Source organism: Hesperophylax consimilis, chromosome 26 (genome assembly GCF_061612785.1).
Source record: "Hesperophylax consimilis isolate HC1 chromosome 26, BYU_Hcon_1.0, whole genome shotgun sequence".
In the NCBI taxonomy this organism is placed as follows: domain Eukaryota; kingdom Metazoa; phylum Arthropoda; class Insecta; order Trichoptera; family Limnephilidae; genus Hesperophylax; species Hesperophylax consimilis.
Genome location: NC_142861.1, coordinates 458,370 through 475,768, shown reverse-complemented (window position 1 = coordinate 475,768; position 17,399 = coordinate 458,370). Strand labels below are relative to the sequence as shown.

Below are 17,399 nucleotides of genomic sequence, written 5' to 3'. Positions count from 1 at the left end.
TTAGGTTTACAAGGTAGTATTAGGCTCAGTTATTTTCATCACTTTTATCTTCAATTTGCATCGATTGAGGGACCGGTGTATCCAATTGGTATTCTGAATCAATACTTTCTGTATGTGAGATTTGGACAGGTAGCGAGAGCTCGGCATTTCAAAGGTTGACTTTATATCACTTTTCAAAAGTGTGTTCATTTGTCACTGTCCGGAGTTGTCAAGATATATTACAAAGGGTATATTAATATCCATTATTTATATAAGTACAAGGGTGGTATATGAACAAAAAAATTTTTTTTTTAAAAGTAGGTGCATACACCTTAGGAAATGAATATGTAAGCTTTGGAGTAAAGTAAAATGGCCATAAATTATTAAATTTATACAATGGAATGATTACATTGAAATATGTACCATAATTTTGAATTACATAAATCTATCAATATGTAAAGAAAATTTGATACTTTTTGATTAAATTTTGCACATTTGACATTCAAAAAAAGAGGAAAATTACTGTCTATATATAATTTCTAAAAACTCTGCATAAAGTTCAGACAACGCCGCAACTTCAGCTATTGTATTATAAATATTTCACGATGTTCCAAAATTGAATTATTTTAATTTCCCTCTTTTTTTAAAAATTTAATGTTGGCATAATTTGGACAAATTTAAAGCGAATAGGAATGTGGGTAGTTTTCAGGTTAAAAGGTAGGGAATATTAATACATATGTATACTTATTTTTCTATACAGAACTATTCACTATCATTCTTGGTCTAAATCTTTTATAATAATATTATTTAAATACAAACAGAATGACCACTCGCACGTCCAATGTAACAGATAAATATGCTGAGAATCGTTACCGTGCAATTTCAGTTAATAGATGTCTCGTTAATAGTCTGATTACCGCCGTTTATGTAGTATTAATTTGAAAGATGGTTTCGACAGCACGCCCTCAGTTGTTTACTAAAGACATAAGTTGTAACATGATAGAGAGCAGCAGGTAAATACAATAGATGACTCACGGCACATGAAAAACAAGTTAGCACACAGCACAAGCACATCAATAAAGGTTTTATCAATAATGTCGGTAACTTGTCATCATTCCCGAGTACGACTGCAGATTGCCAACATAGAATAGTAAACCTTGACTAAATTAATCATAATATACACAGTGTCCGGAAACTTGTAGTTCAAGCGGGGAACTGGAGAATCTATATCAGAAATGGAGTTGATTTGTGGTAAAAATTTTTTTGATTTGAATTTTTGTTTTCGAGTAAATCGAGTCTGAAGTTGAAATTTTTGAAAAAAATCTGTTTTAATGTCTTCTAAAATGGAATATAATCTATTACATAATAATACACCATGCATTATAGTTGATGTAAGCTGTTTGGTTGTTTGTTTGTGTTATTTTTAACATTATATTCACACAGGTATTGAAAGAAGGGTAAATGCAACTCCGTTAATGGAGGACTGAACACAGTTGGCGCTAACAAAAAATTGTCCAAAGAAGCGAAGTTAGCAGTCCACAATGGAGTGCTGGTACCTACCTTGATGTATGGCAGCGAGGCATGGAACTGGCAAAGAAAGGATGAAAGTAGATTAAATGCTGTTAAAATGAGATAGTGTGAGGAATATGGAGATCCGCAAAGAGTGCAAGGCTGATGTAAGTGTAATGAGTAAGATTAAGAAAGGGACGCTTAGATGATTTGGTCATGTAGAGCGAATGAGCGAAGATAGAAGTGTAAGGAGGATATATGATGCAAATGCGAATGGTAGCAGAAGTCGGGGACGCCCGAGGAAGACATGGCACGATCAAGTGAATCAGATACTTGAGTCGGGCCATGTCAAGAGTCAGAACAATAGAAGAGTATGTATGAGACGATGTATGAATGTGAATGAGGCAAGGAGTGTGTGCCAAGACCGAGTTGTTTGGCGGTCCGTTCTCTCTGCCTACCCCTGCGGAAAAAACGGCGTGATGGTTAGTTAGTTAGTTAGGTCCACCAATGTCATCTTTGAGGACGTTGTGTGGAGGGTATTTTTAATGAAAGGAAGGAGAGGACATTGTGGAAGGAAAAGTTGATGTGTGTAGGATTCTGGGGGTCAGTTTTGCCAGGAGTGACAAACGTATGAATATGGTTGGCAGATACATCCACCGGCAAGACCTGGACAATCCTCACCTCTTAAAACCGGGCATCCTTGCTTAGTCACCAAATGTAAATAACCACTTGGGGTGACCATGATGCAGGTCAAATTAAACATATGTAGTTGATCTGCAGTCGTGCTCAGAAACAATGACAATTTACTGGTATTATCGATAAAACTTTTTAACATGTGCTAGGGGACAGGACAATGTAAAGATATGAAAATGATTTTTGTTGTTTGTTTTTGGGGTGTTATGCCGTGTTGCGCTAACTCCTTCTTTAGCCGACGTTTCGGACAGCGTTGCAGTGTCCATCATCAGCAACACGGCATAACACCCCAAAAAAAAACAACAAAAATGCTTTTGGCCGTGAGAATCTAAAAACTTATATGAAAATGATGATTCTGAGTAGGGAATTATCCATATAAAACTAAATAAAGATTTTAAAAAGTACATAAATCACAACAATACATAAATAAACAATAATTCTTCTTACATCTAATACATAATAATATTATGATTCACTAAATACAAAAATATAAAGTTTTGAGCACTAATTTGACTTATCTTTTTCACTAAGAAAAATTCTGATATGCGTACTAGAGAAATAAAATTCCATAACGCATTCCATAAAGGCAAGATTGCAAGGCAGAGATTGTATATTTTCATTATAAAAATATCACATTACAAAACATAAACATTAACTGACCAATGCAACAATACATTTTGTGTGTTTTGCACAGTATAAGTAACAACCAGTGATAATTATACTGATGTATAATTTGATTTCAGCTTTCACATTAAACAACCCAGATAATAGTCAATATTTTCACCCAAAGTAAGATAAAATTAATTTACTGCGGGCAAACACACTTTCCTCATAATTAGGGTTGCCATCCATCCCGATATACAGGGACGAGCCCTCTGTCTCGAAAAAACATAAAATGTCCCTATTTATATATGCATAATGCAGCAACACCCAGGATTAAAAACAAACTATTAGGACAGGTTGTTTACAGAATTTGAACGATTCATCAAATTTCAAAGTTAAAATTCAAGTACTGTGAAAGTTCTATTCAAGTTCGGTAATTATTTGTTTCATAGTACTTGTATGGTTACAGAATTTGAATAGGAGTTTCACGGGACTTGAATATTAACTTTAAAGTTTGATGAATTGTTCAAATTCAATGAAACAACCTGTCTATGTGAATCAAAAAAAAAAATTTCCACATTTCAGATAAGGTGAGGTTCTGGTTTCAGAAAATTGACCCACTTCCAGATTGAGGTCATTTGGAAACTTTGGTTCGGAATATGAAATAAAAAAATTGACTTGTGCAGTCAAAAAACCAAATAGTAATAGTCAAGCTGAAATCAGTGTCAAATTTGTGAACAATTTCTTAAAGAAATTGTTGAAAAATGGACATTAACTTAAATTACATTTACCATTGGGGTGTTAAAGTCCATAACAAACAATATGGAGGCCCAGAATAGTTCGTACCGCCTGCTAAAGAAGCCATCGGGGCTCATTGTTATCTATCACAATAAAGTCTTCTTTCTAAAGTATAATTCTTCAATTTCTATGGTTTTTATTTATTGGGTTGGAAAAATTCGACATTCTGATATTTTCTGTTTCTTTCGTTTTCATGCAAGACGTATGAAATGGAGGATAATTATGTAAGAATTCAGCGAGATAAACATTCTTTATCGATGACTCACGACAGCTCTCTGCCGGGGTCCACTTTAGTGAGCATTTCAAATTAGATTCTATTGATGAATACACGACATATTGTGTTTGTACGCTGATGCAATATTCAATGTGGTCATAGTAATTATCATAACTAGATTTGAATGTCGCTAATTCATTTTTTTATACAGGGTTTTCCAATAAGAGTTGTTATTTTGAATAGCCCGCTATTTCGGTAAATGTTACTTTTGAAGCTGTCATTTTTTGACATTTGACAAGTAGAAACTACGCCATTAATAAAAATGGAACGATACACGCTTCAACAATGCATTGAAATTATTAAAATTCACTTGAGTGAATCAAATGCAAATCATCTTGAGTGATGAGGCCCATTTCCACCTCGGTGGCTTTGTCAACAAGCAAAATTTTTGCATCTGGGCTCGGAAAACCCAAGAGTTATTGTTGAAAAGCCTCTTTATCCTCAACGTGTGACTGTTTGGTGCGGTTTATGGTCCGGCGGAGTCATTGGACCTTACTTTTTCGAAAATGAGGCTGGAGCAACAGTTACGGTGAATGGATTGCGCTATCGAGAGATGATTAATGATTTTTTATGGCCGGAATTGGATGGTATTGATCTGGACAACGTTTACTTTAAAAAAAGACGGCGCTACGTGCCACACAAGCAACGACACTATTGATCTATTACGATTGAATATCAAAATAACACCTCTTATTGGAAAACCCTGTATGTCAATGTAGTTAAGAGGTCTCCTTTCTGTACTGTGAACTCTAAATAACAGGTGAAATATGAGTTCATTTTCCCATCAATAATCTTGCAAGGTAAGGAGTTCGCTATCAATATTGTCACGTACCATCAAGATTGCCGTAATATATAAGACAAATTAACAACACAATTAATATTCATCGCATTAGATATTATGGCAGTTTTGGTAGCGGGTAAGTGGCGGACAGAGACATATGTAACAGAGCGGATAAGGAAATAGATTTGTTCCGGTAATATTGGTAGTTGAGTGAACTCATCGGCAAGAGAGGGCAATACGTTGACAAGAATAGGCAATACATGACAATCTTACGACTGACAAAACAAAACCTCGCCGGAAAGAATTTTAGGTAAAAAGTTGCTCATTTGCCAAACAGTTAAGAATAATATCTCCTGATTTCTGCTAGAAGGATATCGAACGTGTTCTCATCGATGATGACGAATTTCTTAGCTCTTCTGCTGAAGTAGTAGATGTCCCCCGTGTAGATATCAAACCACAGGGCGTGGATGTGCAGCTTGTGTGATTGTAACTTTTTCTTTAGGAATCCATAGGATGCAATGTTTGAGAGTTGCTGCAGTGTGTTCACCTGGAAGAATTAAGAAGTAGATTAGGGAGAAGCGAATCCAGATGCTGGGTTTGCAATGGACAGAGGTCGCTAAGCGCTAGCTGGACAGGGGCGTATGGAGATACCACCTCGAGGCGATTGCTCCCCCACCCAAATAGGACTAACAATTATTTTATTTTCCGTGATTTTATTATATTCTGTTTGTTTTATATCATAGAAAAAAACAGTATGTATATTGGTTACAGTGATGAAATAATTGACAGATATTTAATATTTCATTGTGGGTACCTATGGTATGTTTCCTTCTAATGTCTTATTTCATAGTGGGTACCTATGATATGTTTCCTTATAATGTCTTATTTCATAGTGGGTACCTATGATATGTTTCCTTATAATGTCTTATTTCATAGTGGGTACCTATGATATGTTTCCTTGTAATGTTTTATATCAGAGTGGGTACCTATGATATGTTTCCTTGTAATGTCTTATTTACGTGTTATGTATATTGAGTAATTACCGAGTGAAGTGTATAAGTGTGTGTGTATTGAACAGTCAATATTATAGACATGATGCTTGTGATTTGCTCAGAACAATTAGGACTATGGCCAACCCCAATAGCTTTATGTTGTGAGGCAATCGAAAATGGGAGAGCAGAGGAACACCTGGCCATTGAGTCTGGTCACAAAACACGATTAAGGGGGTGACAGATTACGCTACAAACTCAAAGTGTTTTATATAACTCCATATTGCTCGCCATACAATCCCATGCAGACCTGTCACGCCTTAAAAGATGATGTGTTATAAGTGTGAGTGTGGTGACGATATTCGCTGTGATTTGCTGGTCAGGCTATATATGAAAATTATGGAACCCCCTCTCCTACCTACAGGAGAAGGGGTCAGAACAATTTACGGATCGCCGTAATTACGCGGCTGTCATCTGTCAAAGTGACAGATCCCATACATAGAAATGATATTCCGCAGCAGTCCCCCAACTGATCTGACCCCCTCTCCTGAGGAAGATTATAGTGTAGTGTGTCAGCCCAACATATAATACGTACATGACACGTCCAATTTATGAGCGCATAATATAGTGTAATATGTCTAAGGCATCTTAAACCAATAAAGCCAATTTAAGCAACGTTTTGATTTTGAATTGGTCTTTCAATAGGGTGATAATGAGAGTATCAACCACCCTAGAATTGATACATGTATTATTTTATATTAATTATGTATATCTGAAATAACACATAAAAATAAAATGAAATTTATTTGTGGGTTATATCGGGTTTTGAACCAGCGACCCACTGAATACAGAATATAATCTAGAAGCGCGTTTCATGTTGTTTTGAAATAAACCCACTGTGACCGCTGACTTAGTACCTTATTTTGTTCTAGCTCGGGTGTCTCCGACTTCTTTCACCATTCACTACTGTATATCACAATGTTACATTTCTTACCGAGACTTCACAATCTCGGAAACAAATATTCTGATCTGGGTGATATATTTCATTTGAAAACTAATCAGTATAAATGTTGTATATTCTATCACTTTTCTTCTTCTAGATACAAATAGACCTATGTACCCATATTACTTCTCCGCTTCTACTATTTTGTTTTGTTGAATCTTTTAAATTCAATTATATGCGTGAGGATTCATTTTTGCCATTATGTTTACATTCTTCTTTGTTGTATTAATTTTTAAGTGTTTACTCTGATACAAAATGCTTGTATTTTTTTAAAAGAAAAGCCCACTAGGGCGTGTAATAAATAAATAAATAAAACTATGTTACATCAACATTAATTCAACTCCTTATCATATTCCGGTGGAGAGATATTGCTTTAAGTGTTCCTCAGGTGTCCCCGACTACTTCTACCATTACAACCACTCTCTAAACACTCCTGGCACTAATAAGAACAAACTTTGAAATGTTAAAAATTAAAAGTTTAAAGATAAAAAAAATACTTTCATACAAAAAATTGACTTAGGGGGTATTTCACTATGTCGGGCTAAATATCTGACTAGCTAGCCGTTGGCTGGCTTTAAAGATCAGAATAACTTCGTTATTCAACGGCGACCGTTTCACCATTGTTGCCGAGCTTCCGGATAGATAACACTCGAAATAGTCTGGCAACATTGCAAAATGTTTGCAGTTACCCAATCTACTACAACGGCTGTCATGTTTTGCCGCAATGTCTATGGAATGCTAACGTCAACGCCAATTGACAAGTTTCCCGCCACACCGCAAAGTGTGCATATTTTTGGTTATGTTATGTTGATTATCAGGTCATTTTAGATAGATTCGTGTCGAATTAATACATTGTTTCTTATTTTGAACACAATCAAATAATTCAGGATGGATCATACAAGCATATTAATCTTAATTGGAAATCTCATATTAATCAAACCACTTCTAAACTAAGATATCTAACCTACATATTTTATAGACTCAAGGAAATTTTAAACGCTGAAAAATTGAAAATGATCTACTTCTCCCTGGTGCAATCTGCAATCACTTATGGCATAATAGGATGGGGTGGTGCACCTGATACATTTATTAAGCCTCTACAAATAATTCAAAAGCACATAATTAAAGTCATATATAACAAAAATAAAACATTTTCGACGACCTATTATACAAGGAATCTAAATTATTTAACATTCGTAAATTATTTATATTACAAACTATGAAATATCTATTTAAAAACAAAAACAATTTCAAAATAAATGAAAACAGAATGAGCAAAAGAACAAATAATATATTTTACACCCCCCAAACCAATACTAAATTAATGCAGACGCATAGCAGTTTCATTGGTCCTCGTACATTTAACCTTCTACCACTACAAACTCAAATGATAAATAAAAAGATAGAATATATTAAAGAGGTAAAACTATGGCTGATTGACGCAGATATTGAAACGCTTTTACTATAAATTTATTTATCCTTTCTACAACTCACTTGCTAAAACTTTATAAACTATTGTACATAATGTTTTCTCTTTACTTTTTTTAATAACTATAAACAAAAAAAAAACTTTTTCTACTAATGTATATTATACTTTAAGTACTTGAAATATAGTAATCGTTTTATATTACCCACACTCAGGCAGTCAGTGCCTTAGTGGGTTTTCATTTCTTTTGTAAACTATTTGGTATTATATATTATGTTATTTTATACTATCTATTAATATGTATAATATGTGTAAAGAAATGAAAATACATAAAGTAAAAAAAAAAAAAAAAAAAATTGTTTCTTATTTTGAACACAATCAAATAATTCAGGATGGATCATACAAGCATTCAAATTCATTCGAGCTCTTAAAACTCGCGGCCTTCGCATCGCCGCCCTTTCACCTGCTGCTGTAAATCAAAAACCTCGGTATCCATAATAATTCGCAACAAAATTCGTCTCACTTCTCCGCTGTCAAACTCGGAATGTTTTGACGCCATCTTTGATTCGAGGAATAGCGCCTAACGTGAGGTTCGAGCACTGATTAGTCAAATCGAACTTTAACCCGAGCGTTAGCGTTATTCAGATATAGTGAAAACGAAAAAATGACTAATCCGCGGATTAGTGCTTAGTCAGAACATAATCAGAGATAGTGAAATACCCCCTTAATTGTCAAACTCATTGGTTTTTAGTATTGTTCTAATATTATTTTAATGTATGTGGGCAAAATATAATATGGTTCATAACTAACCTGTGAAAGTTTATCTTCAATGGCGAATTTATCTTCCGGATCGATATACGCAACAAACTTCATCAGTTCTGTTTCCGCCGTGAACACCATTGGCTGTTTGAAATCTCCCTTCATCGCAATAAACTTATCCAGACTGGAGTGCGCGTGGGTACACAGCCATGATTTCAAAGGAGAGAGCCTTCTGTTTTCCTATAAACACAAAAAAATATTTAAAAAATCGGACATAATTTTATTTAATCATACCTGCAGAAGAAAAGTATTTCAAGGTTTAATATATGGGTTATTTTATGTCGAAAGGAGTTAAGTGGTAAGATTGAAAAATATATTAATAATTAAATACACAATTAATGATGTTGTTGTAGATGAAATATATATATTTTTTCCTATGAACATTTTTAGGATTTTTTTAGTTTGCGGAAGTGCACCTTCAAAATCGAAATTATATTCAGCTACAACAACATCACTAAGGGTAAACGTAATATACGTTATAATCTACGCATTTGTAGATGGCGTTAATTCAATTATTTTATGAAAATAAACTTTTTGCAAGTTATGCTTTAAAGTATTAAGACAAATTATTTGTTTGCCCCCGTACATACGCAATATGAATATGAAAAAATAGTTTTGTCTGCATAAAAACTTAATTATTTCTAGAAAGGCGTACAAATAGAATATAGTATCGGTGATTCAATTGTAAAGTTTACTCTCTTGTATTTTTCAATCTTACCACTTTGGGTTTGAAACTGTTATCCACCTACCTGATTTTGAATCGCTTTACATGGAACAATCGACTGAACTAAATACATGAGTCGGGCCATTTCAAGAGTCAGAATAAGTGCAATCGAGAGAGAAGTCTTGCAGATGTTATATAGAGATATGAATCTGTTCCCGAATACCTACACAAATCTATATGTTATTCACTTCAATATATTACGTAAGTAACATATGTGTATGAGACAATATGGATGTGAATGAATGAATGTGAACCAAATGATAATTGTTTGGAAACGGCGTGATGGTTAACGAGATAGTTTTGTAATTAATTTACAAATGTATACGGGGTAAAAGTTGTAATTAACGAACTAAACACGATTCCATGATAACTTAAAACACCTTTAAAGTGATTGAAAAACTAACTTATTTAACCTAGTTTTGTTCATCACTTTTTAAAGGTGTGTTGAATTGTCATCGTGTTGAGCTGTCCGGTTACCACTAAACAGATGTGCAGATTCATAAATTTATTTGCGCAGTCAGGAGTGTGATATCAGCGCTGACTGCGCAAACTAAAAGATTTTTTCACTTGTCAGTTCCTCTTTTGGCCACTAATAGTGGGCTTTGCTTTTAGCCTAGTCAATGAAGGGAAAAAAAGAGCCAATGTCGGAACTAATTCCCCGGAAGCTGAATTTTTCACAGATGTTAGAAGACTTTTAGACATGTATTTTTACAAAAGTCCCCGACTTTCCCCCTTGTGCTTCCTTCCCCACCCCCCCTTGAATATATTTTTCAAAGCCTTTCGGAATACGCGAATATCTCCTTAATGGTTTTATAAAATCAGATTATTTATTTTTTGTTTAGTTTCTTATTAGTTACTCTAAAAAATTGTATTCTTTCATTTTTGCAAGAAAAGCTACACAATCTCTACAATTTATTAGTAAAGGAAAAATATCAGTTTTTAAAATAGTATTTCAGAATATATTTGCACATAACTTTTTTCTGAGCCTGTTAACGAGAAAAAATAAATCAACAAAACTTGTAGACAATATTTCTAGCTATAAAATAATGTATAATATACAATATTAAATAATGTATAATATTAAAACCCATCATTATATTATAATGATGGGTTTTAATTTATAATAAGGCACGTAGGCTGTTAATAACGAGCACGGCGCGCGGCGGCTCGAAAGCGCAGCGGTTCGCGGCGCAGCGAGAAATTACAAAAACCTTAGGAAAGTAATGATTAATTCATGTGTTTGCTTTTTTTATAACAAATTCATCTAACGTTGAAGAGTTTTATTGTTATTTACCAGTTTTAGTTCGGAGGGGAGGGGGGGAATATAAATATTTTCCCCTACCCAATGAAGCGCTTTCATTATCCACCAACCGCCGTGCCCCGGTCTGGTTAAACAGTCATATTATGTTGTATGATTGTTTGTAACTTATTATTTAAATAACGGTATGTGGGAAATTATGGGAATCAGTTTACGCGTCCTCAACAGTAACCCAGATGCTCCAGGGACATGAATATTTTCGGGCAAACAGAGCCTACACTTTAACAGCAGCGTCTCTTTTCCACGTAATCAGAGAAGAATACCGAGATATTGATGGGAAATTAAGACAAATAGAAAATATGTATCAAGATTTTACGTGTTACGTGGAAAAAAGATATTGAGGAGGTTCATAATGATGACAATCTAAAAGAGAAGATTTCATATACTGAAGCAAGTGAAGACAGGATAAAGGAATCATGGAGTAGGACTGCCAAGTTGTGGCTTTACCTTCTACATTGTATCGACCTCATGCTTAGATTTATATTTGCAGAGAAGTCCGAGAATCGGAAAATGCACCTAAATACTATTGTTGATATGCTTCCATTTTTCCACCCGGCAGGACATTTACCATACGCAAATCAGCACATATGTACGTTCAAAGTATGTTGCAACTCGAATCAAGAATAACTAAAGAAGAATATAAACTATTCACTGAAAATGGGTACTTTACATTAAGAAGAAGCGACAGATATTGGTCCAGTACGTGGACGGACATGATCATCTAGCAGTGTCTCATGCGACCAATGAAGTCAGTAGGAGGTTTGACACTTGGGCGCGGAATCACTGACAGCGCTTTGTCAAAGTGGAAACTTGGAACCACTTACTGCGTGAAAGTGCAACAGAGCATTGAAGAATTCATCGGTATAGAATTTCATTTTACTGAACAGCATGTTGAGCTGCGCGAATCGCGGAAGAAAAGGGATTAGCTAGATATAGGAAAATATATATTATGGCTAAGACAGCACAGACCGTTCACCAAGCTCTTGGGGGAGCTGGTGTCTTTATCTTCAGGGTTTATTTCGGATAATAGTGTCAATTGTGATAACGCTTATGAGGTGGGCCTGGCAGCTATGCAAAAAATGAAAGGATGTAATTTTGGAGATATACGACTGAAAAGGAAAGACATGGTGACTACCCAGCAAGATTCAAATCCGCAACTGTTAGGACGAGACAAGTTGCAGTAAACCCCCAGCAGCTATTTAACAGAATACTGTGCATTAGTGATAGTCCTAGCAAGCTTTAGACCTACTAAGGATATGAATTGGCTTCAAGACCCCTTCTATTTTTGATGAAGTCTCCCTTCGTAAAGGAACAAAATCATGTATGGCGAAAGTATTTATCGAAAGTATTCATGACGAAGTTGATTTGGAAAATGCTGCAATAGTCATCGATGGGGGATACCTCCTACACTCTGTTGTTTGGCAAACTTAAACTACTTACGGAGACATCATTAAATCATACTCACGTTTCGTCCATACTAAATTTGGCAAACATTCTATTGTCGTTTTCGATGGATACCCTGAAGAACCAACTGTAAAATATGAAGAGCAAAGACGAAGGTCAGCTAGCAACTCATCGTGCGATATTGAATTAAACTGCACTACACGTTGTTTGACCAAGAAGGAAGCTTTCTTACCTAATAAGAAAAACAACAAAAATAATGATTGAAGCACTGTGTCATGAATTTAGTGAATCTGGTTTGTAAACAGTCACGGCGGCAGGTGATGCCGATATTGACATTGTACTAACCGGCATCGAACAACTCAACATCTTTTCAAAAGTGATTGTTGTTGGCACGGATAGTGATCTTTTGGTATTACTTGTAAGTCTTGCTCCTGAAGGAAAATCTTTTTTTTTTTGTAAAGATGTTGGTGGAAAGCCCCCTTCAAGAACTTTCTACATCATAGAGAAACCTATAATATGACATAAAGATATTCGAAAACACATGCTATTTACCCATGCCATTACGGGCTGTGATACGACCCTATCTTTATATGGGTTAGGAAAGATAAAAGTTGTTGACATGATGAAAAACAATCCCGAAGCAAAACACGCAGCTGAGGCATTTCTGGAAAAAGATGCAACTGAAGAGAACTTGTTGCAAAATGGAGAAAAATTCGCTCTTGCCATGTATGGTCTTGGTAGCTACTCTAATTGAAACGAAGCTCGATACTATAAGTGTACCAGACTAACGACAAAATCAGCTTTTAAATCTAAATTTGACTTGGCAAAACTACCACCGACTTCAGAATCGTGTCATCAACATTTGTTGAGAGTTTATTTGCAAGTACAGTTTTGGTTAGGAAACAAACTAAACCCTATAAACTGGGGATGGAGGTATGAAAATGTAAATGAAAATGGTGAAAAGAAGAAATTTTTGAAATAATTTTCTCCTGATGACCTTCTTTCTATGGTGTACTGTTCCTGCAAGTCTGGATGTGGAAATTACTGTGGCTGCAGAAAATCTGGATTTACCTGCTCTGCCACGTGCTACAACCGTAACGGATTATCATGTCTGAACACACCCCAGTATGACGAATAAATGGAAGACTCTCTTGACTAGAAAATTATTAAAATATTTGCCTAATTTTGTCATAGATAATATTGATAAGTATATAATATAATTTACAAGCCGTTTTTTCATTATAATATTTTTTGAGGTATATTTTAAGAAGCTTGTTTGAAAGTAAACCATTTTAGATCTATGCACTATTTTAAGTGATTTGTTGTTTCGGTATTTTATTGTTGATAGGTGCACATAATAAAACAAGTGAGAATCTCCACAGAAGATTTTTCAGAACTTCGCCATAACATAAGGTCTGCAATATTTTAATGTTGTGAAAGGGTAGTCCTACGCTGTTGTAGGTATTTTTGGCTTATTTAAATAATAAGTTACAAACAATCATACAACATAATATGTTTAGCCAGACCGGGGCACGGCGGTTGGCTGATAATGAAAGCGCTTCATTGGGCAGGGGAAAATATTTATATTCCCCCCCTCCCCTCCGAACTAAAACTGGTAAATAACAATAAAACTCTTCAACGTTAGATGATTTTTTTATAAAAAAAGCAAACACATGAATTAATCATTACTTTCCTAAGGTTTTTGTAATTTCTCTCTGCGCCGCGAACCGCTGCGCGTTCGAGCCGCCGCGCGCCGTGCTCCTTATTAACAGCCTACGTGCCTTATTATAAATTAAAACCCATCATTATATACATTATTTTATAGCTAGAAATATTGTCTACAAGTTTTGTTGATTTATTTTTTCTCGTTAACAGGCTCAGAAAAAAGTTATGTGCAAATATATTCTGAAATACTATTTTAAAAACTGATATTTTTCCTTTACTAATAAATTGTAGAGATTGTATAGCTTTTTTTGCAAAAATGAAAGAATACAATTTTTTAGAGTAACTAATAAGAAACTAAAAAAAAAAAAAATAATCTGATTTTATAAAACCATTAAGGAGATATTAGCGTATTTTGAAAGGCTTTGAAAAATATATTCAAGGGGGGGTGGGGAAGGAAGCACAAGGGGGAAAGTCGTGGACTTTTGTAAAAATACATGTCTAAAGGTCTTCTAACATCTGTGAAAAATTCAGCTTCCGGGGAATTAGTTCCGACACAAAACCTTCATTGACTGGGCTATTTTGGTAATATTGAAGCTAGAAATGCAAAAAAACTGTAAATTAATTATTTTCAATCTCTTTTGGCCATTTGCATTGATAAGTGAATAAATCTGTTAGTAGGTACATTAGAATGCACATTTAATTATCTGAATTACCTGAGAGGATTCATTCTTATCCCTAAGCGTGTATAATAAGTTCATGGCCTTGCAGTCGGTGTGGCCGCAGACGATGACATGGCGGATATCATTAATGATGCAGCCCAGCTCGAGGGCTGCGGGTTCGCAGCTCGTGTGCTCGTCAGCAAAGTGCTGGGAATGGGGTATCAGATTCCCAGCATTACGGACTGCAACAAAAGAATAACAGTAAAATATAAAGGTTAAAAAAAAAAAGTGAGGTTAGAAAGTCACCTCTTTAGCAGTAGAGAGTGAAATAACAATCTTTTATTGTTGAACCTTTTAAAGTTGTAGTGCCATGTAGCCATAAATAAACCACTCACTAGATCGATAACTTCGGGTTTATTATATGAAACAAATTGGTTCTAAAAAACCACAGATATGCCAATATATAGACAGAAAAATTCTCATTCGGAGCCTACTTATTATGTAATACACCAATGAAAAACTCTGAAAGTTTATTATGACGTCACAATATTTCAGTTCCAATTTTCAATCGGAGTTATACCCCCCTGCATGTAGCGGTGTCTCTTCTATAATAGACCATTTCCCAGTTCAGACTTAATTGACAGTTGTTTTTATTTGTTGAGAGATCCGGAATGCATAGCTGAGCAGTGACCTTTTTGTCAATAGAATTTATGTTAAAAAAATTTTTTTTTTGGCCAAACAACAAACTTCCTAAAGAAATAGAAGTAGAAAAAAATTATGAAAATTTTAAGAATAAACTTAAAATACACTTTACCTCAGACTTATTTGGTTGTTTGGTTTATTATTGAAAAAAAAATCAGTGTTAAAAATATTTGTATGCATGAAGACGGGAATTTAAAAAAAAAAACTGTAAAATATTTTATTTATTTTTGCAATACCTGTTATTATCTACACATGTGTTCATAATTTCCACAGACATAGGAATTAATAGACGAGAAGATAATGGCGAGGGGTAAAATCAACTGTTGAAGAACGAAGGGGGTTAAGCTGACTGTGATTCGTCAATAAATCAATCTGACAGTAAATAGGCATCTCGCATTATAATATCACCATTTAGTTCTTAAAAGTAAAATCTGCTTTTGAATGAATAGACATTTTTACATGGGAGCGCAAATTACTCGCCACGTTATGAACTAATTTGCGAAGTCCAAATTCGGCAAAGTAAATTTCTTCTGTTTGCAGAGTTGTAGTTAGTTTCAGAGTATTTAGTTAAGACACTTTTACAAATGTTTCATAATTTACTTACCCCAGTAAACAACGATGAGCACACTTGAGAATCGCTACATTGTGATGTGATAGTATATGTTTCTAAAACTGATCCATATAATACGGTGTGAATAAGCTTAAAATAAAGTAAAATAATGCTTACTTATGGAATGTAATACGACAATTGGGTTTATTCTCTTTTTCACATCTATTTTTACAAGTTTTCATATCACAAGTCAACATTTTGCCGTGTTATTTCGTAAAATGAACCGATGATGCCTCGACCATAGTTCGCACAAGAATGATGACGTCACGTTTTCAAATTTCACTTGAGGCCATACGCGAGCCCAGCCGGCTCCAATGGAACCGGTATGGGGAGTGGGGATAATACGCTTTTAATCACTTAGGGCAGGTCTACTAATATTCATATGTCTATGATAATTTCAAAGTTTATATGTATGGTAGTATTCCAACAATGAATTAATGTTAAAACTTAAAACGACACTCCCTCCCTAAGCACGAGTTATTCTCAATTAGGGAGGTGTTAATTAAATAAAATAAAAAGTATACAAATAAGTTACATTTTGATTAAAGTTATTGATATTTAACAAAAAAAAAGTGTGTTTATTAGAGCTGGGTCAATCGATCGTTTTACACGAGCCGGGTCGCTCACAACTCACAACCCACTTGAATCGTGAGCGGGTCGCAAAAACCTGCTCTTACACCAGGTCATATACAACCGGAAACCAGATTTCACTTTCGTTTGAAGTAGGTAGGAAACATATTCATGGAATGAATTTATAATTTTTTTATCAAACCAATCAACCTTCCCGTCATCGGGAATTCAGCATACCTGGTCACTGTCTACATGAGATATCGAAAAAAAACCCCATCTCATTTTCCATTAAAGCAGAATTTTGATATTTTGTGATGAAATTTTGTACACTTGACTTTCAAAATGAGGAAAATTACTGCTTAAAGCTCAGGCAATGCCGGGGAATTCAGCTATTATAATATAGAGAATAAAGAGAAGAGATCACTGAGGCATATGTGTGGTAAAACCATGCATGATCGTGTGAGAAATGTGGAGATCCGAAAAGAATGTAAACGTAGTGAGTATTAGATTAAGATTAAGAAAGGGATGATACGTGGCTTCATCACTAGAATCACTTCATAAATATAAAAACCCTTAGAACTCTTTACTGCTCCTTGGTTCGCCCCCATCTTGAATATGCTTGTGTTATATGGTCTCCTTTTTATGCTATCCATATTCGTCATATTGAGTCCGTTCAACATCGGTTCCTAAAAGGGATTGCTAGGAGGCTAGGATTAGAAAGAGGCAATTACTCGTATTATGAAATTGAACAAATTCTAAACCTTTCTCCTTTAGAAGACCGTCGGAAAAAATCTGATCTCATTTGTTTCTTTAAAATTATCAACAATTTTATTGACTCACCTACATTACTAGAACTCATCTCATTCAATACAC

General features: G+C 34.8%; 1 protein-coding gene across 1 annotated transcript in view; it reads right to left on the bottom strand.

The window, feature by feature from the left end:
* Nucleotides 1–1,965: 1,965 nt before the first annotated feature.
* CAHbeta (carbonic anhydrase beta) overlaps nucleotides 1,966–17,399 on the bottom strand; it is a 30,157-nt gene continuing 14,723 nt past the window's right edge. The window contains exons 3-5 of the mRNA XM_089647159.1: nucleotides 14,699–14,886; nucleotides 8,866–9,054; nucleotides 1,966–5,184 (exon numbers count right to left, since the gene is read on the bottom strand). Of these exons, the coding sequence (XP_089503285.1) occupies nucleotides 4,975–5,184; nucleotides 8,866–9,054; nucleotides 14,699–14,886 (587 nt within the window). The 3' untranslated portion in view covers nucleotides 1,966–4,974. The remainder of the gene's footprint in view (nucleotides 5,185–8,865; nucleotides 9,055–14,698; nucleotides 14,887–17,399) is intronic.